This window comes from Gallinula chloropus (genome assembly GCF_964237585.1).
Source record: "Gallinula chloropus genome assembly, chromosome: 5".
Classification (NCBI taxonomy): domain Eukaryota; kingdom Metazoa; phylum Chordata; class Aves; order Gruiformes; family Rallidae; genus Gallinula; species Gallinula chloropus.
In genome coordinates, this window is record NC_140090.1 from 50255045 (window position 1) to 50275486 (window position 20442).

Consider the following 20442-nt stretch of genomic DNA (forward strand, 5'->3'; position numbering starts at 1 on the left):
CATGAGAGCAGGGCAGGCTCAGGCAGAAGGCATAAAGACTGTAATAAGATGCAGGACAGCTTGATGATGACCACAGGAGGAAGGTGGGAAGAAATAGTCTGCGAAAAGGAATGACAAAACAAGACCCATAAAGACAATGTTGAAAAAGAGGAAAAACTATCTAGAAAGCCAGAGAGAAGGAAAAAACCCAAACAAATCAGAAAAAAAGGGAACAGAAGCACAGCAGTGGAGCAGCAATAGAGATCAAACCACAGATATCATAAAGCACAGAGCACAATTTTATTCCTGTAATTTCTTGACTTTCTGCCCTTGGTCCAAAGAAGTTTTGGATTCCATTACTGTAACCCATCGCACAACTGTTGGCTTCAACGAACAAGACCTAAAGCCCAAGGCATCCTGTTCTGGCCAGAGGACTTCTCCACTGACTCAAATGCACACCCAGCCATGGCAATGCCATTATCTGCCATTTCCAAGTTTGGATCAGCTGCAGAACACCCATGTTTATGTTACTGGCTGTATTTGTGTAAAGGAGGTAATTATCTGAAACGAGCTCATAGAATTGCAACCCATTCTCCATTTTTCAGCTTAACAGAAGAGTGATGCATAGTAAATCCAGACAGAGATCATCTCTCTCAGACTAATTTTAGGTCAGTACTTACTCCTAATTTTTTCTTACAGGTCGAGGTCACTGAACAATGAAGAAAGGTTTAGCAGAAAGAGGCTCTCAGAATGTCCTTTCCTCTTGATCATCCAGTGCTTATTGATGCTGGCCCTAACAACCAGCCTCTGGTTTGCCATACTGATCACTGGATCAATATTTCATGTCTCAGTCTACATCTTTCCACCTGTGTGGCAAGATTGCATGTTCAACATAGTAAAGGGCCTCAGTTTAGACATAGTGACTGGGGGGACTATGGTATGGAACAATCCCCCTCCCCCCACTTCAAATTCTTCTGAAAGTGTCGTCCAACATAAATTTCAAATTGCCCATGGCTATATGGCACAGCCTATTGGATTTCCACCCTCAAAGACTTCAAGACTCAGCTAGACAAAGTCTTGGTTGAGGTCATCTAGTGCTGTCAATAGCTCTGCTCTGAGCAGAGGTACTGAAGAGGTCCTTTCTGAAGTCCCCTCTGAGGTGGTCCCATTTCTATGATTCTGTGTTTTCCCAGTATCCCATATACATATAAAATTACTCTGTCAGGGAAACAGGGTGGGTTTGGGAAGCTGTTGGCTCTGAACACTAATAGTATCTTATCATAATTAAAGCAGGGGATCCAGAACTGCAGCTGTGCTGCTGAGTGGTGTCAGTAGAAGTTTGGAAGTCCTAATCCCTTATCTGCCATGGATAACTGTAATGTCTGCATTTTAATCCCAGGATTGTGTTTGGCCATGTGAAGGACATTACAGCCGGATTTAATTAACAAGTAGGATAAATCCCATCTAAAAGAGTCAGGGGAAAGATGCACCCATCTTATCAGTTCTCTTTGCTTACTGTGGCAAGAGCTTATTATAATTGAAAGTAAAGACAGCTTTAAGAGAAAGAGGGAGCTCTGGCCCAGATATTTAATTTAAGCAGTGATTATTTTACAGGGTGGCAATAAAGATCTCTTTATTGAGATAAGAGATCTGACCTACACTGACTTATTTGCAATCATCTAAGACATATTGACATCCATCCACAGAATTAAGGACTGGTGATAATTCCTCCTGTGACACAGCCATAAAGCACAGGCAACTGCTGAAGCCAGTGGGGTTTATTTGGTTGATCACAGGCAGCAGAGGCAAGAGAAGAAAGCAGGAAACTGTACAGTGGTTGAGAAAATTAGAGACCATCATCCAGCAGCATGATGTCTGAATGTGATTTTTAAATAGGACACAGCCCTAGTGATTTAGGAGGACAACAACTCTGAAACAACTGTGGAAAATAAAGAGTTCCTTCCACCTACCTCTAAAAGGTGAAGCAATAGGTACAAGGTTATAGTAAATCCTGTATGGTCATAATTCTGCCAGCATTCAAAAAGCACAGTTGTTTGGTAGAATGCAACTGAGACTTCAAAAATTATTCAGTAGTAAAGCATCTGCTGCCATTCTTTTCCCCTCTTATCCACATTTTGATGGTGAAATAAATCAGAACAGGCTGTATGTTATGCCCATGCTCATACACCATCTCTGACACTATGCCAAACGTGCAAGTAGTGCAAGGAAAATGCACATTAAACCTTCTCTGTGCACACAAAACCAAAGTAGCTGGATTTGACAAATTTTGTTAGAACTCTGTGGTAGCAGAGCATCTAGGGTGTATTAATCCTGTTTAAAAATACTTCCACTTTGTTTTGGGAGCTCTTTCCAGAGCTGGTCAACCAGGTGTCTCTTGGAGACAGATCCCATTCTTCTCCTCCCTACCACCTGCAGCTCTTGTGAGCACAAGTGATTTCAAGCAGAAAGATAACAGATTATGCAGAAGGAAAAGCCAGAAGTCACAACCAGAAAAAGATGCCTTAACAGTAACAACTGTACAGATATACTGCTACTAGCAAAAAACCCACCCTGAACTGATAAAGAGGAACATGTAAAACATACCATGATTTTTGTATGAGTCATCTGAAACACTAAAACCTATGCTGAGGACATTTATATGACAACTGAGAATAAATACTATGAACTGGAAAGCAATTTGCAAGCTACCAATGCTTAACTCACAGAAAAATAAACTTTGTGCTAACGAGACCAGGTTACTAAATTGGATTATGGTCAAGGGCTATGATCAGGCTTCACAACAGCCACCTAGTATAACTCTTCCAGACTTCACAAGAGGAAAAGTTTTGAGGGGACTGCTTTAAGTAAATAGTTTGCATCAGCTTCCACATTCAATTTCACCAATGTAATTTATCTTAAGAGGCTTTGGGTAAACATGTAGATACACTCCAATGCTTTAGGAAATCGCCAACAATTTCCTTGGATTTTTAAGAGAGGTCTGTAAAATATACACATTTTGCTATTATTACCCTTAGGTAGTTTACTTTGAAAATATTTTTCACATAACGTGCTATTAAACTGAACTAGGCCAAATCAAACAGTGACAATTAGTATGTCCGAAGGCAAGCACTTCTGCAGCGCTGTGGTAGGGTGGGAACTTTGCTAATAATATCACATACTTTCGGATGCAGAAGAGACAGATTGAGTCATGCTTTTAAATACCAGCGAAAATCCCACCAAAGTACGAGAGATTTACTTCCTTCCTGTGCACTGCTCCTGCCCCTTCTCACTGGGCGTGCTGCGTAGCTTACCCCTGAGCCAGGTCCACTGCATAAAAAAAGATGATTAGAAATAATCCGGCTGTCACTGGCCAGCCTTGGACGCTGCTCATGGCTACGTGAAGGAATGTATTGTGTACATCAAGCAACTATCCCCTTTTACTCTTGCTCCCCGAGTGTGAAAACCACTGGGTCGCAGGATATCCTGTGTCTTGCGATACACAGGGCATCCTCCCAGCTAACCAGTCCCACTGCCAGTTACCTGAGAGTATCTCCATTTCTGACACTTGATACTGGCTGGTTTAGGCAGGGATGGCAAAATCCTTTCCAGGTGACTGAGAATTAACTGCTGCACCTCTGCAGGGTCTGAATCCAGGTGCTCGCTTCCAAACCTCACTGTTGTGTGAATTACGACCGAGGGACCTATTTCAGGAGACTCTGAAATAAAGAAGAGAGATGCATTTGAAAGATCACTCATGAGGACTTGCCTTCCCCACATGCTGACATTCATGCCTCTAGCTTAGGAATCACTAAGAAGGAAAATCCGTGGCACCACCCTGTTCTTCCAGCTGGAAAAGAACACAAGGAATAATACCACAAGTTGCTCACAAGAAGCACAGCAAAGAAATCCAGGCTTTTTGCACAATTTGCCACAGTTTTCCCACTGCAATAACCCTAGTTCCACATAGGTCTCCTGGAGGTACCTCAAGGCATTCCCATACTCTCTAAGTAGCAGCTAGAAGGAGCAGGGAACATATTGGAAGCAAACCCTTCCCCACCCTTTTTTTTTTTAAACTCCTGGTCAACAGGCTCTATAAGGAGAGCAACAAACCAGCAAAAGAGAACACCAAAAAGAAACACATAACAGGGCTTTTTAGGAATTCTTCCAGCAGTCCACATATAGCAACAAGTGGTGTCCCTACAATCGCACCACACTCAGAGCCACAAATTACACTCACACATGGTGATAACCCAGAGTACTGCAAGATATGAGGACCAACCCAACACCCTGGTCACACCCAGACTCCTCCAACCAGCCCCTTTTATGGGAGAGTGATGTCACATGGCATGGAAACAGCCCAGGCTAACTCAGCTCACCTGGGCTGGCTGCCTGGGGAGGTTGGCTCTGGCCGGACCAGAATCAGGACAGTGAGGCTTCCTAAAGAGCTATGCTTGTGGCTGGGACTCATGCTGGCACTGGCAAGGGCTAAGGGGAAACCCTTTACCAAAGGCTGAAGCTTGCCCAACCGCGTGATAATCCTTCCACTGTTGGATAATGCACCTTTTTTTATTTGGATGGAAGATTATTTGTGGCAATCAAATGGTGCCACTGGTGGGATCGATCTCCAGGGGCTTCATGAACACACGCAAAGTGATTCTGAGCCCAGCAGTGCCCAACAGGTTTAAAGCAAACAAATCACAGTCACAGGCACTGTAAGCCTGACACACACAAACCACCACACCAGCAATGGCACAGCTCTGCCAGCAAGTCACCTCCTCTGTCCAAACAGCCATGAAGTGTGAGTAGCTGCATCACCGCAGCCCGTTTCTCACCCACCTGTATCAGGCTAATTTATATTCTTCCTCCTTTGAGTGGCTGAAATAGATGTTCCCTTAAGGGGACAGTCTCTGCAAACCAGAATGCAAAAGACTTGAACATAAAATCACTACAAGGTAAGAAGTCATCTTTAAGGCAAAAGACAGAAAAAGAAGAGTGTTTGTTGCATTACTGTAAAAACATCTGCTCCCTCTGTTACTGGTTGCATATTGGCTTTGCAAAAGTATTCACACAGCTGAAAGGCTAGAATGAAACCAATGCTTCATATTTATGGAGGGGGAGAAGGGGAACGAAAGGCAGGGCAGGTTGGCTTGAGAAAACAGCGCTTCTTTTTGGCCTGCACAAGTGAACTCAACCCAAAGACTGCTGCTCTAGCAGCTTCCAGGAAGCCCACGTGTGGTTGTCCACATGCATGTTTTGGGGAGTGTGAACTTGCAGTACAACTTGGTTCAACTTGATGATCTTAAATGTCTTTTGCAACCTAAACAACTCTACGTTTCTGTAGGTTGTACCTTAAAAATCAACCAGAGTGTAGTGCCAAGGGAGGAACTGAAGGCAGCCAAAGTGCTGACATTCATCCCAACAGACTTGGAAATGGCCAAGCTTCGTTACGGCTATGACTGGCTGTGGGTTCATCATGGCTATGGCTGGTTGTAGGTTCTCTGCAGCAAGGGACTTCAGGCTTGTCACCATACAGACTTAGTTGGGACAGCCAACAACTAGCAGCCATATAATTTGCCTAGAATAGGGGATTTTTCAGGCTCGGTAATTTCCCTATGCCAAGGCATGATGAGGAGATAGCAGATCCTTGTGTTCCTGCTGGGTCTGTTCCGTTTCCAATGAGCAGGATGCGTTTGCCGGAACAGGGACGCAACCTGGGTTCTGCTATATTTCAGTTGGGACCCAAAACTCACCGATCTGATTGTTAAATTAAGTGATTTCCTCTCCCTCTGTTAACCAGAAATTCCCTCTTTTAGACACAGAAGGACTTTCCTGGCTAAACCTTTGTTTGAATTATCCTAGAAAAAAATAATAGTTCCAGCAAAAGAGCACTTTATGACCAAGAAGTCCACAAAGACAGGGGCAACTGAACACTTTCTGACCAGTTCTGGCTGTTAAGTACCAAACCTGATAGAAATCTTTCTCTCTGCTGAGTTGGTGAAGAGATGTCCAGCACATCCTGCTGGGGATCCCATTTGAGAAAATGAGAAATTCCAGCTTTCCAAAGGCAACAATAAGCTTTCTGTCCTGGGCTGATCACTTCAGAATACCTACTGAGGTGCAGCAGCACCAAGTCCTAGCACCCACAGCAAACATGAAAGCAACGGCTTTAACTTCAGTTGGAAGGATCCTTCTTTGGTGGGCCAGCTCAGCCAAGCCCTTCTTTGAAAAACTGGGAAAATGTGGCAAAAAAAGGTGGGAAGATGTTTCCTGGTTGTGGTCAGGAATGTACCCTGACAGACCATGTCGGAAGGGACCAAGCCATGGTGCTGCCTCTTCTCAAAGTGCTCCTTTTCCAAGTGAAGTGCTCCTACAAGCAGAAGGTCACCCACTTCACCCACTTGTGCTTGCAAAGCTCGGTTTTCAGCAAGTACTGGAGCTCTTTTCCTCGGTGAGTTCCTGAAGTGTCCAGAAACTTTTGAGTTAGTTTCCTGTTTTCATCTGAGATGCTGATTTTGCTCTCCTGTGTTTTTGGGCTTGAAAGCAAGACTTAATCATCAGGGACGGAGAGGTTCCCAGATGGATTTGGGATGGGGATAAGGCAGATCTAGGGATGGCGACTGTAGAGTGAAACAAGGACTGCTCTTGCCTAGCAGCAAAGACTCAGCCAAAGGGACAACCTTCATCCCTGAGGAACACATTGCCTGAGTCTAACACCCAGCCTCAGACTCACCTTCCTGGGATTTTCTTCCTACCACCCCCTGGTTTCATAGGACGTATCTCCACTCACATCAGCTTTTCCAACTGTCTGGAAAAACATCAGGAGCACTGCTCAGCCTTGCCCTTCCATTTTGTGGGAGAAAACAGGTCTTCTGGCGTTTCTACATAGAGACTGTCAGGGACAGAAGACCAAGTGGAGAAGCTCGTTAGGTACCTTGGGATTTATTATAGTGTACATGGTATTTGGCAAATTCTTCCACACAAACTTGGCAAAAAGGCTCATTAAAAGATGTCTAAGCATTTTAATAAAATAAATATTCATTGCTTGCTGTGACTTGTTATAGCCAATGATTCTTGGACAGGACCGCCTTCTTTCAAATCTCTCATCTCTTCCATAGCATGTACAAAACAAGTTTCAGGAGAACAGGCAGTTCGTTGAGCTTTTAATTCCTCCTTTGAGCTACTCATAGCTTGGAGAGCTTCCAGAGGCCACTGAGTCACAGCCTTCCAGTACTGAAATATGCAGCCTGCGAGGATCAAGTTTAGCCTCAAGCCCTTTCTTTCTTCTGCAAAAACACTGGCTAAGAAAGGAGTTTAAAATAGATTTTTCCCTGAAAGCAATAGGGGCATCTCAGCCTTGATGAGCTGGCTATGAACGACTCTTCAGCTGCTGCAGGAGTTAACCCATCGTTTTGCTCCACACACATTTCAAGAGGCGTCTAGCTTAAAAATGAGGGCTTCTGGCAGTGCTCCTCATGAGATATTTTTTTATATCCTTTATTTGTGGCAAGGATGCGAGCCGTCCATGGCCATGCTAGCAGATGACGAAGTAGTACGGGAGATGTGGCAAGCCCAGGAATGCTCGTCAATGCTCGGGGTAATGATCTGAGGGCAAATGGAAGCAGCATAAAAGCTTTCATCTGCTCCCAGTTCTCTCCCCCTCTCATCCCAGCTGCACAGCTATTAATCCGATCAGCTGATGCGGTGGCAGCCGTAAGACGCTGGGTAGATCAGAGCTGGAGTGAGACGGCGGAGCTGGCTGAAGCTTATACCTACTTAATGAGCGAGGAGCCACTCTGCCAGCATTGGCAGTGCCCTCAGCATCCGCAGTTGCTGAGGGACCCCCGCTGAAAACCTACAAGCATCAAGCTCACACCCAGCTCGCTCTCCTCTGTCCCGAGCATGCTGCTGCATTGCCACAGCGGTGACACTGGCTGCAGGCGCTGGGTGCTGGTCCCCCATCCCCTCCAGTCTGCCTCTGTTAACCCCAATAACCAGGAGGAAAGCAGCTTTTTGTGCTGAGACCCTGTTAAGGCTGCGGCCAGGGAGAAAAGTGCCAGAGTCATCTTGTACAGCAGCGGCAGTCTGACTGACGCGGTTTGTGCCTGAGGTTCAGGCTCTCCTCTTCCCTGAGATGCAGCACTATAACTACAGGTTTCTTTTGTTTCTGTGCTAAGTTCTATTCACTCTGCCCTTCATTTCTTTTGCTCTGATGCTTCGCACAGGCCTGACACAGGCAGGTAGTGAATGTGAAGGGATGAACGTGAGGATAAACACATTCCTTTCAAGAATCATTTTGTTTCCACATAAACAGAAAAGAACTGCAAGATCTTTAGCGCATCACCCCATCCAGCCCAGCATCCTGTCCACGATGGCAAAGATTCCACAGGAGCTGCTACACCCCTGCCTGCGCAGACCCTGCAGACCGTGGAGCAACTGGCTGGTGGGGAAGGAAAGAGGGGCTGAGCCAGGCTCTAATGTGGGTCCCAGATTTAACACCATCACCCTCCTTGGGATGTCTTGGCCACAACCACGTCTTGGCCACCATCGCTATCTACATGCAGTTATCCTGAGCAGCCTGAACGTCTGAGCAGAGTAGTAGGGATGAGCAAATCCCAGGTTTTTTGTCTGAAAGCACAGAGTTCCACCAGTCCCCTCTGAGACAGGCCTAGTCCACAAAGACCTTATGGGAGACACCAAAGCACTTCAGACCAAAGTCCAGCTGCACTGTCTGTCTGATCAACAGTGTCTTCCCCTCTTAGCGAGTCTGAAACCAAGTAAATAGAAAAGGAAAATGGATGAATTGAAAAGACAGGAGATTAAATAAATGCAGAATTAAATTGGGATTGGAAAAGGGATGATCTAGCTGCATCTTCTGTATCCTAAAGGGAAGGTGACAGAGATGACAGAAACAGATTTATCTTAGAAGTTCAAAGCAACAGGACAATAGTCAATGGACATAAAGGCAACAAAGGACAACCCCCGTTGGACATGAGAATCCAGCCCCATCCTGTACAAGTAGGGCACCCCTAGGATGGGACCCTGCGTGGTGGTGGAGTTCCCATCTTCATGGACTGTGCCTGAACACCTGCTGTAGCTGTGCCATTTGCTCTGCTGGGAGTAGAGTCAGTCCAGAGACCCCCAACCTGGTGCCTCCAGCTGGAGCCTTCTGGGTTTGCGTAAGCCTGTGACAACACTGAATAGCACAAAGTAGAAGCTGAGAGAGGTAGAGGACACATCAGCTGTCTGGAAATGGTGTCAAGGACAGCCCGCTTGAAAGCAATTAAAGCTCACTGCGCACTGCACTTCAGCAAGCTCTGACTGTGAATTAAGCACTAGCAAAGTCTCCCCAAGTTGAACTCTCTGGGGGAGCTGGATCTTGACCTGGGAGTGAGGGGAAAGGTGTTTAGGTTGAGAGCAGGAGAAGGTGGCCATTAGCTTCTTAACATTTTCGAACTGCCTCCACACCCGTCACTAATTCCCAGATGGAGGAATCACACAGGCTGTGCAAAGAGAAGGACAGCCTGCTGACAAGTGGGAATTTGTGCGGGATTAAGCCTGTTAGGAGTATTATCTCCCAGAAAAAGGATGTGGCTAATAAAAGACTCCCTGGAGAAGATCACAGAGAACAGAGGCCAGGGCCACTTCCCCAGCACAGTGGCTTGAAGAGCAATCTGGTGCCAGAAAGGTGGCTTCCAGCTTGGAATAACTCATGTAGGGCAGAATAGTGAGGTGGAAGAGCGTGGTGTTCTGGGTGAAGCTGCTCAGGCTAGAAGTGTAGCGGTGGGATGAAAAGACTTGGTGGCAAATTCACCCACTGACAAAAGCCATAGGATTCATTAGGGAAACAGTCAGGATGGGATCTGTCTTGTTCTGGGAGAGACAGGTCGAAAAGTAACTGTGGAAGAGGAGGAACTGGGGGATAACATAGATTTCAACGTGCCAAGAAGAGCACAGAGCACAGTGCTCTATATTAATGGCAAAAGGTACTCTGAGAAGGGCCATCTGCCCTTCAACACTGCCCATGCAGCAAACCGCAGAGACTTGGCAAAAATGGGGAGAAGTAGCTATAGCTTATCCTACTATCTCCAAGAAAGCAGAAGCCAGATGGCTTTGTCCAAACAATAAAATCACGTCTGCGGGCCATCATGAAGCAAGGAATCCTGTACTGCAAGGGACACACTGCCCACCAAGGATGGGGAGTTCAGAGGGGCTCACCGGCCTCCACCTTAGAAGTCACTGCAATGGTCCAGGACTGAAGCACATTTGAAATGTGGGGAAGTGTGAGGCAGCATAGGCTGCAGTCCTGGGAAGGGCTTCATCACTGCCACACCAAGCAAACACCAGAAGCTGGGCTCCAAAGGAAGTGCTGCTCGGCAGCAGAGATGCCGGACACCTTCAGATGGGCTGGAACTGTATCCCTGCTCCCTGGGAGGGACTGGCATGTTGCCGGAAGAGAAGTCAACACATAGACCACATAAAATTCTATCTAAAATGGAAAAAAAAAAAAAAAAAAGAACAATGCCTAACTTTACCACACCTGGCAAATGAGCAAGAAAGATAGAGCTTTGCTTTTGAAATGCCATGCTGGTATTTGGCAAAGGCTTAGCAAGCTTCCTGAGCTACCCCAGCAGTTCCCGTGGTTCCTAAAGTCCCATATTCTCCCTGGAGTAAGACCTCCTCTATTTCACAAGGCATATTTTGGAAGAGTCTATGTAAATAACAGTGCTAACTTTTCTTAGATTCAGAAATTCAACATTTCACTAGGCTTACACGGAGTTTCTGATTAGTCTCCTAAAAGGCAGGCAGGGCAGGCAGGGGATTACAGAGCAGTTGGCCATGTAATGAAGCAAAACCCCAAATAACTCTTTAACTCTTCCATATTTCTAAAATTCTTATTTCAGTACTGAGAAGATAAAATAATCTGTATTTTAAAATTACAAAGGACACTGAAGATTACACAGATCCTGAAAATGAAAACCTGTAAGATGAATCTTCCCTTTAAATTATATAACCTTGCAATCCTGAAGCAAAAGAAAGGAACTGCTTCCATTTTTATGTCATCTATCTTTAGTCCTCCAGAATGCAAAGAGATGCAAAGACTGCAGTGCTACAGAAATGAGGCTTGAAATAATTTATACCGAAGAATTCCCACTGTCCCCCCGACCAGTTATAAATATTGATGGGGTGTTTAAGGCAGCCAATCACACAAATATTTAATATTCATACATACCGTGCAGGGAATTCAACATACACTTCTTGTAGGCTCTTCCTTATGTAACGTTGGAGTACATTACCTCTGCAGATGGAGACACGATTTCATGAACAGCAGCTGACATCCTCTGCTGATGCAGAATGCCTTCCTGCTCAGAGGCAGATTACTCCGGTACCAGTGGTATTGGAGAAACAGCTTTATTATTGACTCTTCCACATAAATCAGGAAGAAAACAGATGTCATGCATCATTATCAGTAAGGAACTGGGCTAGGTCATGATCAAACCAACTCAAGGTAGCATGCTGTGCTGCAGAGAAGAACTGCCAGGGCTCCCTGGTGCCTTCCCCAGCAGACTCAGCCATGTGCGTGTCAGGCTCGGTACCTCCTCCCCATCGCAGCAAGGGCGAGTCCATCACAGAAGACTGTATTCCTCTCTAGCGGTGCAGACAACCACCAAACTCTTGAGAAGTCATGCTCTTCTGTCTCACCCACCTGCACTGCCAGAAAGGCACCATGGTCACCCAGCTTGCTCTGCATCACGGAGGTCCAGGGGACATGCTGATGAGAGTAGCGCTGAATGAAACGCCATGATTTAAATAACAACACTATGCCATCAATGTCTGAAGAACCAGCAACCCTTGGGCAGTTCTCACAAAGGAGTTAAGGAGAACACAAAAAGGGAGGGGATGCCGCCGTGTCTCCTAGCAAGAAGAGGCTAGCAACCAATGGCTAGGGCTTACGGAGTTACAGATGGCAGCTCACTGGCTCCGCTGAGGCCCTTCCTATTGTATACCTATAACATGGCTGTTTCAGGTGTTTCACTGGTAAAATGTGAAACTTGCATAAGAGAGAGAGTTTTACATGCCTGCTTTACTGAATGGGTCATAGCAGGAGTTACCACATCTCACACAAATGTAAAGGACAGTTTGGACGTTCCTAGCGAGGGTGAGACTTTGTCCTCTGGCCTTTGAGGGCTCGCCTACTTCTTTTAAGTAGGCCTTACACACAAGTAGCTGTTTTCTGTATAACGACCTGTTTAGCAATCAGCAGAAAGCTAGAAGCACTTCCTTAGGGTCTATGTGGCTTAATGTCGTTTACTGAAGTGTTACCATCTGAGGTGGTAACATGGGTCAGATAAAACCTCCGTAACTTATGGCTACACCAAAGCAGGTATAGAAACACCAGAAAAATCAGATTTCTGTTGGTGCCTGATCCATTAATCATTTTCACCTATGCCTAGAGAATGGGGGCCATGCCCCTCTATCCACTGAGGACACATGCAGCCATGTCTGATGGGCAGCACGGCTATCTTCCTATGTAACTTCCTGCCACAGAGGGAGGGATGCATGCGGACGCTTGAGAAATAACACGCAATGGAACACAGAGGGACAGCGTATATCATAGAGGAAAAATGATGGAAGCAGGACCATTCAGGCATCAACTGGGGAAGGTGATGGCCTTTTGGGGTGGATGATTGTCCTGAAAGACCTCAGATGCTTCAATCAGGAGACCGAACGCACAACTCAGCCTGAGCTTTCCTGCTTTCCCTCTCAGAACACTTGCTTTTTCACTGTCACCATCATCCTCTTCAGATGAATTACGATCAATCGAGGGTGAAGAATGGAAGAACAGGAAGAATGATGAGTGAGCAGAGAACGGTGTTAAGACATCAGCAGTGGTGCACATAGGAAAAAAAAACCAACCAGGCGTCAAAGAAGGGACAGCAAAGTGCTGCCGTGCCCATTGAAATGTTCCAGAGGTCAGTGAGAACCATGGAAAGGAAAATACAAATGCAAAATGCTTGCCTACATGCTAAAACAAGCATAAAGGAACTTCAAATGCTTTGGCTGCAGTATCCTTGAGCACTATCAGCCAGAAATACCGCTTCAGCTAACATCTACCACTCTCTCCCTACCGCTACTTTTCCTGGAACAAAGTGAAGATCTGCAAAATGCAAGTTCAGTGGGAAAGACAGCACAGACAAGGTGGCTGGTTGACCTTATATGTCACAAGGAGGGTCTTGACAGAGAGAAATCATCTTCAGTTGCTGGTCCCCAGCTTGTCCCAGCCCTGTGAAGGTATTCAGTTTGTTCTTCCTGGAAAAACTCACTCATATAAACGGACCTCTCCCACAATATGAGGGTAATTTCAATGAGGAAGGTACATGTTAACACTGGTAGTTTCTATTTCTTTGTAAAAAAATGCCCCAAATAATATGGTTTCCATTTCCCTCATTGTACTTTCTAATTCCATTACAATCCCGTAATATTCACTATTCTCAGTGCTGGCGATTTGAGACCACATACACAAGCAGATGAGGATGGGTGAATTCTCCCTTGGGCCGTCTCCTCTGCTGTGGAGCTAGAATGGGGCAGCTGGGATGGACAGTACCAACAGGTGCTATCAAACATCAAGTACTTACACCATAAATGCGATTTAATGTAATAAGCTCTTGTGAGGGAGCACCAGCCATCATTGTGTTTACGGGTAAGAGAGAAAGGGCACACTCAAACTTATGGCTGTTTGCTAGCACAAGGATGGAGTATAGATACAAGGGCAAGGTTTGCAATGTCCTGCCCAGAAGGTACTAACTGATGTCCACAGACTGTGGGCAGAAACAAGGAATCCTGACTGAACAAGGAAGATCAGAAACAGAAGTCTCCCAGGTCCAAATCTGAACATGTTTTAGCGCAGTGAACTTGGTAATACTTGATAAGTATGTATTAGGCAGCAGCTGATTATGAAAATCATAGACTTATCGAATGCGTTGGGTGGGACAGGACCCTCAAAGACCATCTAGTCCCACCCCTGCAGTGAGCAGGGCTGCCTTCAACTAGAGCAGGTTGCTCAGAGCTTCATCCACCCTGACCATGGATGTCTCCAGGGATGGCGCCTCCACCACCCCTCTGGGCAACCTGTGCCAGGGTCTCACCACCCTCAGAGGGAAGAACTTCTTCTTCCTCCTGTCTCAACCAAACCTGCCCTGCTCTATTTTAAACCATCCCCCCTTGTCCTACCACTCCATGCCCTTACAAACATTCCTTCCCAGCTTTCCTGTAGGTCCTTCAGGGACTGGAGGGGGCTTGGAGACCTCCCCACAGCCTTCTCTAATCGTTTCTTATTCCGTGACAGCAAGTCACAGTGCTCTGTAAGTCACCACAAAGGTGGGTAGGTTTTCACCCCCACTTCACAGATGTGGTCAAACCTGGTCGTTGTCCCAGTGTGAGCAAGTAGCAGAATGGGGAAGCACGTTCAGCTCTTAAGGAACTCAATTAAACTCAAACGCTAGCGGATACTCTTGAGTTATTCTACGCCACACAGCTCTCGGTGTATGAAATGCATTTAATAAGTAAAACATACACTTACTTGACTGCCATCTTCCAGAAACAGATGAGAAGTGTCTGCCTTGCGGGACGCTCTCCAAGCTTTGCCGAGCAGCCGTACTATGTGCGCCATTTCAAGGATTTTCCGCGATTATACAAGCGTGTTGGCTAACTCTGAATTACACCGAACTGCCTCAATTATATAACTCGTTACTACTTCCAAGCACACTTAGTGGAAAGGAGTTGTAAAGCAGGGGATGACGGGAGATAAACTGGCATGTGTATGAACCCATGTTTAAACAAAGGATCTCCAGCTCTTTCTTGGAATAGCAACATTTTGATGTCTCAAATCCCCTGACACTGGTTTCATAAACGCAGTTAACGTAAACCATGTGCTGGGTGGTGATTTTTCTGAGGACCTTCCTGCTTTCATTGTGTATTTTATTACAGGCCAAATGTGACATTAAACGCTATCCTCTGCAGCTCAGAGTTAAATACTTGCTCTGTTCAGAATAGCAACACTCAATTAAACAGCATTTCTCATGATCTACACCCTCTATTGTCACTGTGTTTAAGGGAAATAATGGGAGCACTGACCTATATTGCGTTTCTTATTATCGATGGAGATGAAGCGTATGCAGGGATTATCGGTGATGTACTGTGCAGCCCAGGGGACATCAATCCGTGTACTGGCTTCATAAAAAAGTCCCAGAGCGTAGCGGGATGAGTAGCTTGCAGCTTCCAGTTGCTGCTTTTGACTCTCATTAATTACTGTGGAAGGGAAAAAAAAAAGAAGAAAAAATCAGACGATCCCTCTCCTCTTGGAACACTGAACGTGTGAACGCTGTGGTTAAGCTGATTATTCCTTTTTGAAAATGACCAGATTGCTAAAACTAAGAATTTAATATTAAGCCTAGTGCTTTGCAGTATTTTTTTCTGGGACACCTCTTCATAAAGTTTTAATGGCGCGTGATGTAGAGTATGTCCTTCACACGCAACCCTCCCCCATCTGCTGGTGGCTTATCTTCCAGTCCTCTGCTCGTCACCTCTGACTCAAAACTTTGATGACCAGTGACTTTTTTTTCCAAATCTTTTCTCAAAGGGTGAATAAACGGGAATGAGAGGCTCGGGTTGCCTCTAACACATCAAGTCAACGGCTGTGTGAGCCTGCAGAACCCCAGTGACTGCACATATCGACACAGGGACTCTTGAATCCCTGGGGGAAAACGGCCCTGCACCTTCTGTGTTGCAGTTCAAATGGAAGAAGAAAACTCCACACTTCAGCACACAAACAGTTCACAGGGAAGTTCAGCTCCTTTTAAAGCAGTTTAGAAAATTTCAGAGCAAATATAAATCCATTCTGCCCTGCAACTAACTCTTCTAACTACAGCAAGATCTCTCTTTGTACTACCGAACAGTCACAGGACACTACAGAACTGTAGGGGTTGGAAAAGACCTCCAGAGACCATCGAGTCCCTTCCCCCTGCCAAAGCAGGTTCCCTAGGACAGGTCGCACAGGGAGGCATCCAGACAGGGCTTGAACATATCCAGAGAGGGAGACTCCACACCCTCCTGGGCAGCCTTTCCCACTGCTCTGTCATCCTCACTGTGAAAAAGTTCTGCATATTGGTGTGGAACTTCCTGTGCTCCAACTTGAGGCCATTGCCCCTTGTCCTGCCCCACAGGCCACTGAGAAGAGGCTGGCCATTTCCCTCTGTCTCCCACACTTCAGATATTTATAAGCACTAATCAGATCCCCTCTCAGTCTCCTAAATTTCTCTCAGTCAATGCTTCTGCAAGCTGGAGCAGGACATGCAAAGACAGAATTACAGCTGTCTCCCACTTGTACGTGAAACCACATGCTCTGTTTGGAGATTTGATACTGAGAGGCAAAGAAGAACCACCAACATGCTTCCTTTTAATACAAAATTCGGCCGGCATGATAAACATCTTGTATGAAGAAAGGAGCAGCTGATGTGCCACAGCATTCACTGTGGCACATCTCACAGGCAGGAGTCCAGGTGCTTGAGTGGTATCTTCAGCAGGACTTCAGCAGAAGTCAAGACAACCCAAGACATCCTGCTGCACCTGCGGTGCAGGACCTGCTGGGAGCAGTTTTAGGATGCAGACCCCCCATCCTGGTGCCTCCAGCTGGAGTTGGTGGGACATGTACCTTGCCCACACCACTGCCACCTCCGTGCGACTCAACACGCTTCAGAGAAAAAAGCTGGCATGACTGACCTCACTGTCATGACTAACAAGACTCCTCAGAACTTGCAACTAGGATGGCTTCATCACACACTCACTCCACCAGCACATGCTTTCTCCCTGAGAACTGTTATTTCCTGCTGTGCCAAGGTGAGACTCTAGGAACCAGGGCTATAAATTAAAACTCTTCCCGGTTCCGTGACACAGGCACTCCTGAGTCAGGCAGTGCTGGCCAGGCACAGGGGTCCAGCAGCACTGGCAGGGCATCTTCCAGCCATGTGTGCACCTGAGAGCACATTCAGCCCTTGTAACCACCGCCACTAAACCTATAAAGCCTACACACCACCAGCCTGCACCAACATCCATTCCTGTCACCACTACTGGCACTCTTCCCTCTCATACAGTGTCAAGACTGCCTGTGCTCAGAGTCTATTTGCATGCAAAGGACAATGAGCAGGGGACAGTGTCATTCCTGAGTCAGGCCTGGTGGAGAGGAGGGCTGCTGTCACCCCAGCTCTTACCAACCTGTGGGAGATGGTTTCAACTGTGCAAGTCCCAGCTCCTTGTCATGACTGGTCTGTTCTGGCAACATTGCCATGTAGCCTCCCAAAAAATGCAGGGACACAGTTAATGTGGCTTCTCAGAGGTATCTACCCCATTCTGTTGTTTCTCTAGTTGTGTATTTTTTCCATGATGTCTCTCCAGTCTATTCCTCTGCACATCCTGGAGAAGATTGATTTCAGAGGCTGCTTTCTGCCCTCTCTCCTGAAACACTGACATCGTGTACAGAGTGCTCTCCTAACTTGGGGTACTGGCTGTTTTCCTTCACCCCATCATGACCTCCTCACCCACACAAGCCTTATCTGATCACCAGAGGATCACAAGTCAGATTCCATCTCAAATCCCTTGAGAAATAAACCTTGAAATACCCCCATAAAAAAAAATCACAAATTTTCACACAAGTGTGCTGAGGAACAGGGAAGGGGGGTGGGGGGTGAACAGAAACACCTATCAACCCATGAAAGCTGGGGAGAGGAAAGAAGGAGAAGCAAGGCATTTGGCACTAGGGGTGGTGATGGTGGAGCTGCCTGACAGAGGAAGCAAGAGGACAGGCATGCCCTAGGAAGGTAGGACTGGCTGAGCACGATGGGTTTTGAAGAAGTTCCCTTTCCCTCTCCAGTCCAATGCCCCCTCTGAGAAGGTGTTGAGGGGATCCAACTGCCTCTTACCTTGCCCCTGCACCTAGATCTTTTCAAGCAGGATCCACTCCTCTCCACGGACCTCAGGAACTCCTCTAAGCATTGGCTCAAAGACCTCTTGACCTCTGCTGTTACCTTCCCTTGGCAAAGCTGACTCCATGTAAGTTACAGCATGACAGTGTTCCCGTTTGTCATACTGATGTTCTGTGACCAAAACTCAGGAACAATTTGGCATGGAGGATGACATCATTATGCTACTGCCTCTAACATGCTTCTGCAGCACACATACATGCTCTCTATGGAAGAACACCCCCCCTACAATGTGCCCCATGGAAAACCAGGGCGCAGTGGTCATTTCTTCTTGCTTCACCCTAAGCATGCCCCAGTTGAGGAACTGGTGGCTCCCATATCACCCCAGGACTCTAGATGTGGTGTGAACCGCCCCCCACCCTCCTCCTGTCTGCATGTGCTGCCCAGCTCTGAAAGCCACAGTGTACAAAGGACCCTGCCCAGACTGGCTCTGCCTCCCTTCAGGCCAGGCTGCTCCTCAGGGCTCCTGGGCACGCAGGGCTCCATGCCAAACCTCCTGTGCAGCCTGGCAGAGCATCTGCCTGGGGCTGTGGCAGGATGCTGGGCCTCATCCTAGCTTTTCGGGCCATTCCAAGGTTTTGCAGTGACCCGGGTACTGGCAGGACTCCCCCCAGTGGCACAAGTCTTCTGTAGGCAGTCATGTCTTGCCCTCTCCACAGCTTCTCTCCAGCTTCTGCAACCCCCAGGACCAGGAGATCTCATGGCATAGCAAAGACTGAGACTATGAGGGAAAGAGAGAGGATTAAGTAAGGATGCAGGTCGGGCTGCAGGACTGCCCCAGACGAAAGGATGCTGGCGTGACAGGACCTCACACATCCCACCCCAATGGAAACATTCCCTGGCCAGCGCTAACACCGTGGCTCAAAGCGTGAATTCAACAGTGCAGGCACAGAGAGAGTGGTGAGGGGCTGGAACAGGCTGCCCAGAGAGGTGGTGGATGCCCCGTCCCTGGAGGTGTTCAAGGCCAGGTTGGATGCGGCTCTGGGCAACCTTGTGTAGATTCAGGCCTGTGGCAGGGGGGTTGGAACTCTCTGATCCTCAGGGTCCCTTCCAACCCAGACCATTCTATGATTCTATCATTCTATAGTGCCAGCATCCGCTAACCATCTCAGGGGCTTGTTACTGCCAAGTCTGAATGGCAACATTAGCGATTTCAGCAGAGCTTGTCCCAGTTCCTCCTGGCAGACCAGAAGAGCCTGGACAGGATACGGAGCTGCTGCTAAACACGCACGGACGGATCTTGTCCATAAGTGCCCGTCCTCTTTCAGGTAAAGTTGGGTTTGAGATCTCCATCACTACCAGGCCCTCTTCTTACAGCCACAATAAATAACCACAACGCGTGACACATTCTTGCTGTGCTTCAACAGAATATACAAGTCCTATAAACAAGCAAATAAAAACAAAGCCACAACACCCCATCTAAATCGTGGGTCTTTGTCCACGTTGCTTTGGCAACTCCTTTCCCCTTGGGGGAAGGAAAAACAAACAAGACCTCCTCCAGCCGGCGAAGCAAATTCCCCCAGCAAAGATCAGCAGGCGGAAACCTCTGCGCTGTGGGAAGGCATCTGAGATGGAGGAGAGCTACCCAAGCCTGTACCCTGCCTCTGCGCAGACTGCTGCAGGGGAAGGGACCGGCAAGTTTAAATTTGCTCAGGCCAAATGGTTCATTACACAGAGCGCTTGAGCAGGTACAACCTTCACAACGTGAGGTGTTGCCAAAGCCGAGCCAGCCAGTTGGCTCTGAAGTACCTCATTTAAGACTTAACATGGCTTTACGGACCTGTCTTCACAAGCTGTAAAGTTCCAGAAGGTGTGAGCACACACGGACACATGGAGCCTGGCTCGGGGATACTGGGAAAGGGGATGAAGGAGGGCAGCAAATTCAGCTGAGCAACATCCTCTCCCCAGGAGAGGGGAACAGCTTCCAGGCTGTGGGCACCAGCCAGAAGTGACAGAGCTGCAACTTAACAGATCAAAGGGCTGTGAGCAGCTAGGGCGGCTGGTTCACAGCAGTGAGGGAAGAAACAGCTTCAGGAAGAAGCTGCTTTCCAAAGCCTTGAGGAGATGGAATAAGGCACAGGCTGAGGACTCCAGGCAGTACTGCCCAGCACCTGCCAGCGTTTTGGGGACAGTGGCAGGCTGCTCACCAGTGAGAAGTGAACCCAGAAACACCAGGAGTTTCTCCTGAGTCAGACCTGCCCTGTCCATGGGTAACCCAGGGCTGGAAGGGAACCGCCAGGATGGAAGCAGAGGGGCAGCACTGCGACACCACCCACCCCACACACGAGTCTGTTGGACTCAAGGCCAGGCTCTGATGTGAGGCTGCTGCAGCAGGTCACTGGCGGCTGAGTCCAGGCATCCCTAGGGATGCAGATCCCCCACCGCTCGAGGCCCAGTCCCAGGGACACCCCACTCACACTGGGACAGGCTG

General features: G+C 47.3%; 1 protein-coding gene across 1 annotated transcript in view; it reads right to left on the reverse strand.

Moving 5' to 3' along the window:
* The window catches only part of RNLS (renalase, FAD dependent amine oxidase), a gene marked incomplete at its 5' end in the record, with an annotated part of 72246 nt that overhangs the window by 1459 nt on the left and 50345 nt on the right, over positions 1–20442 (reverse strand). The window contains 2 exons of the mRNA XM_084264869.1: positions 3520–3695; positions 15112–15285. Coding sequence (XP_084120995.1) covers positions 3520–3695; positions 15112–15285 — 350 coding nt within the window. The remainder of the gene's footprint in view (positions 1–3519; positions 3696–15111; positions 15286–20442) is intronic.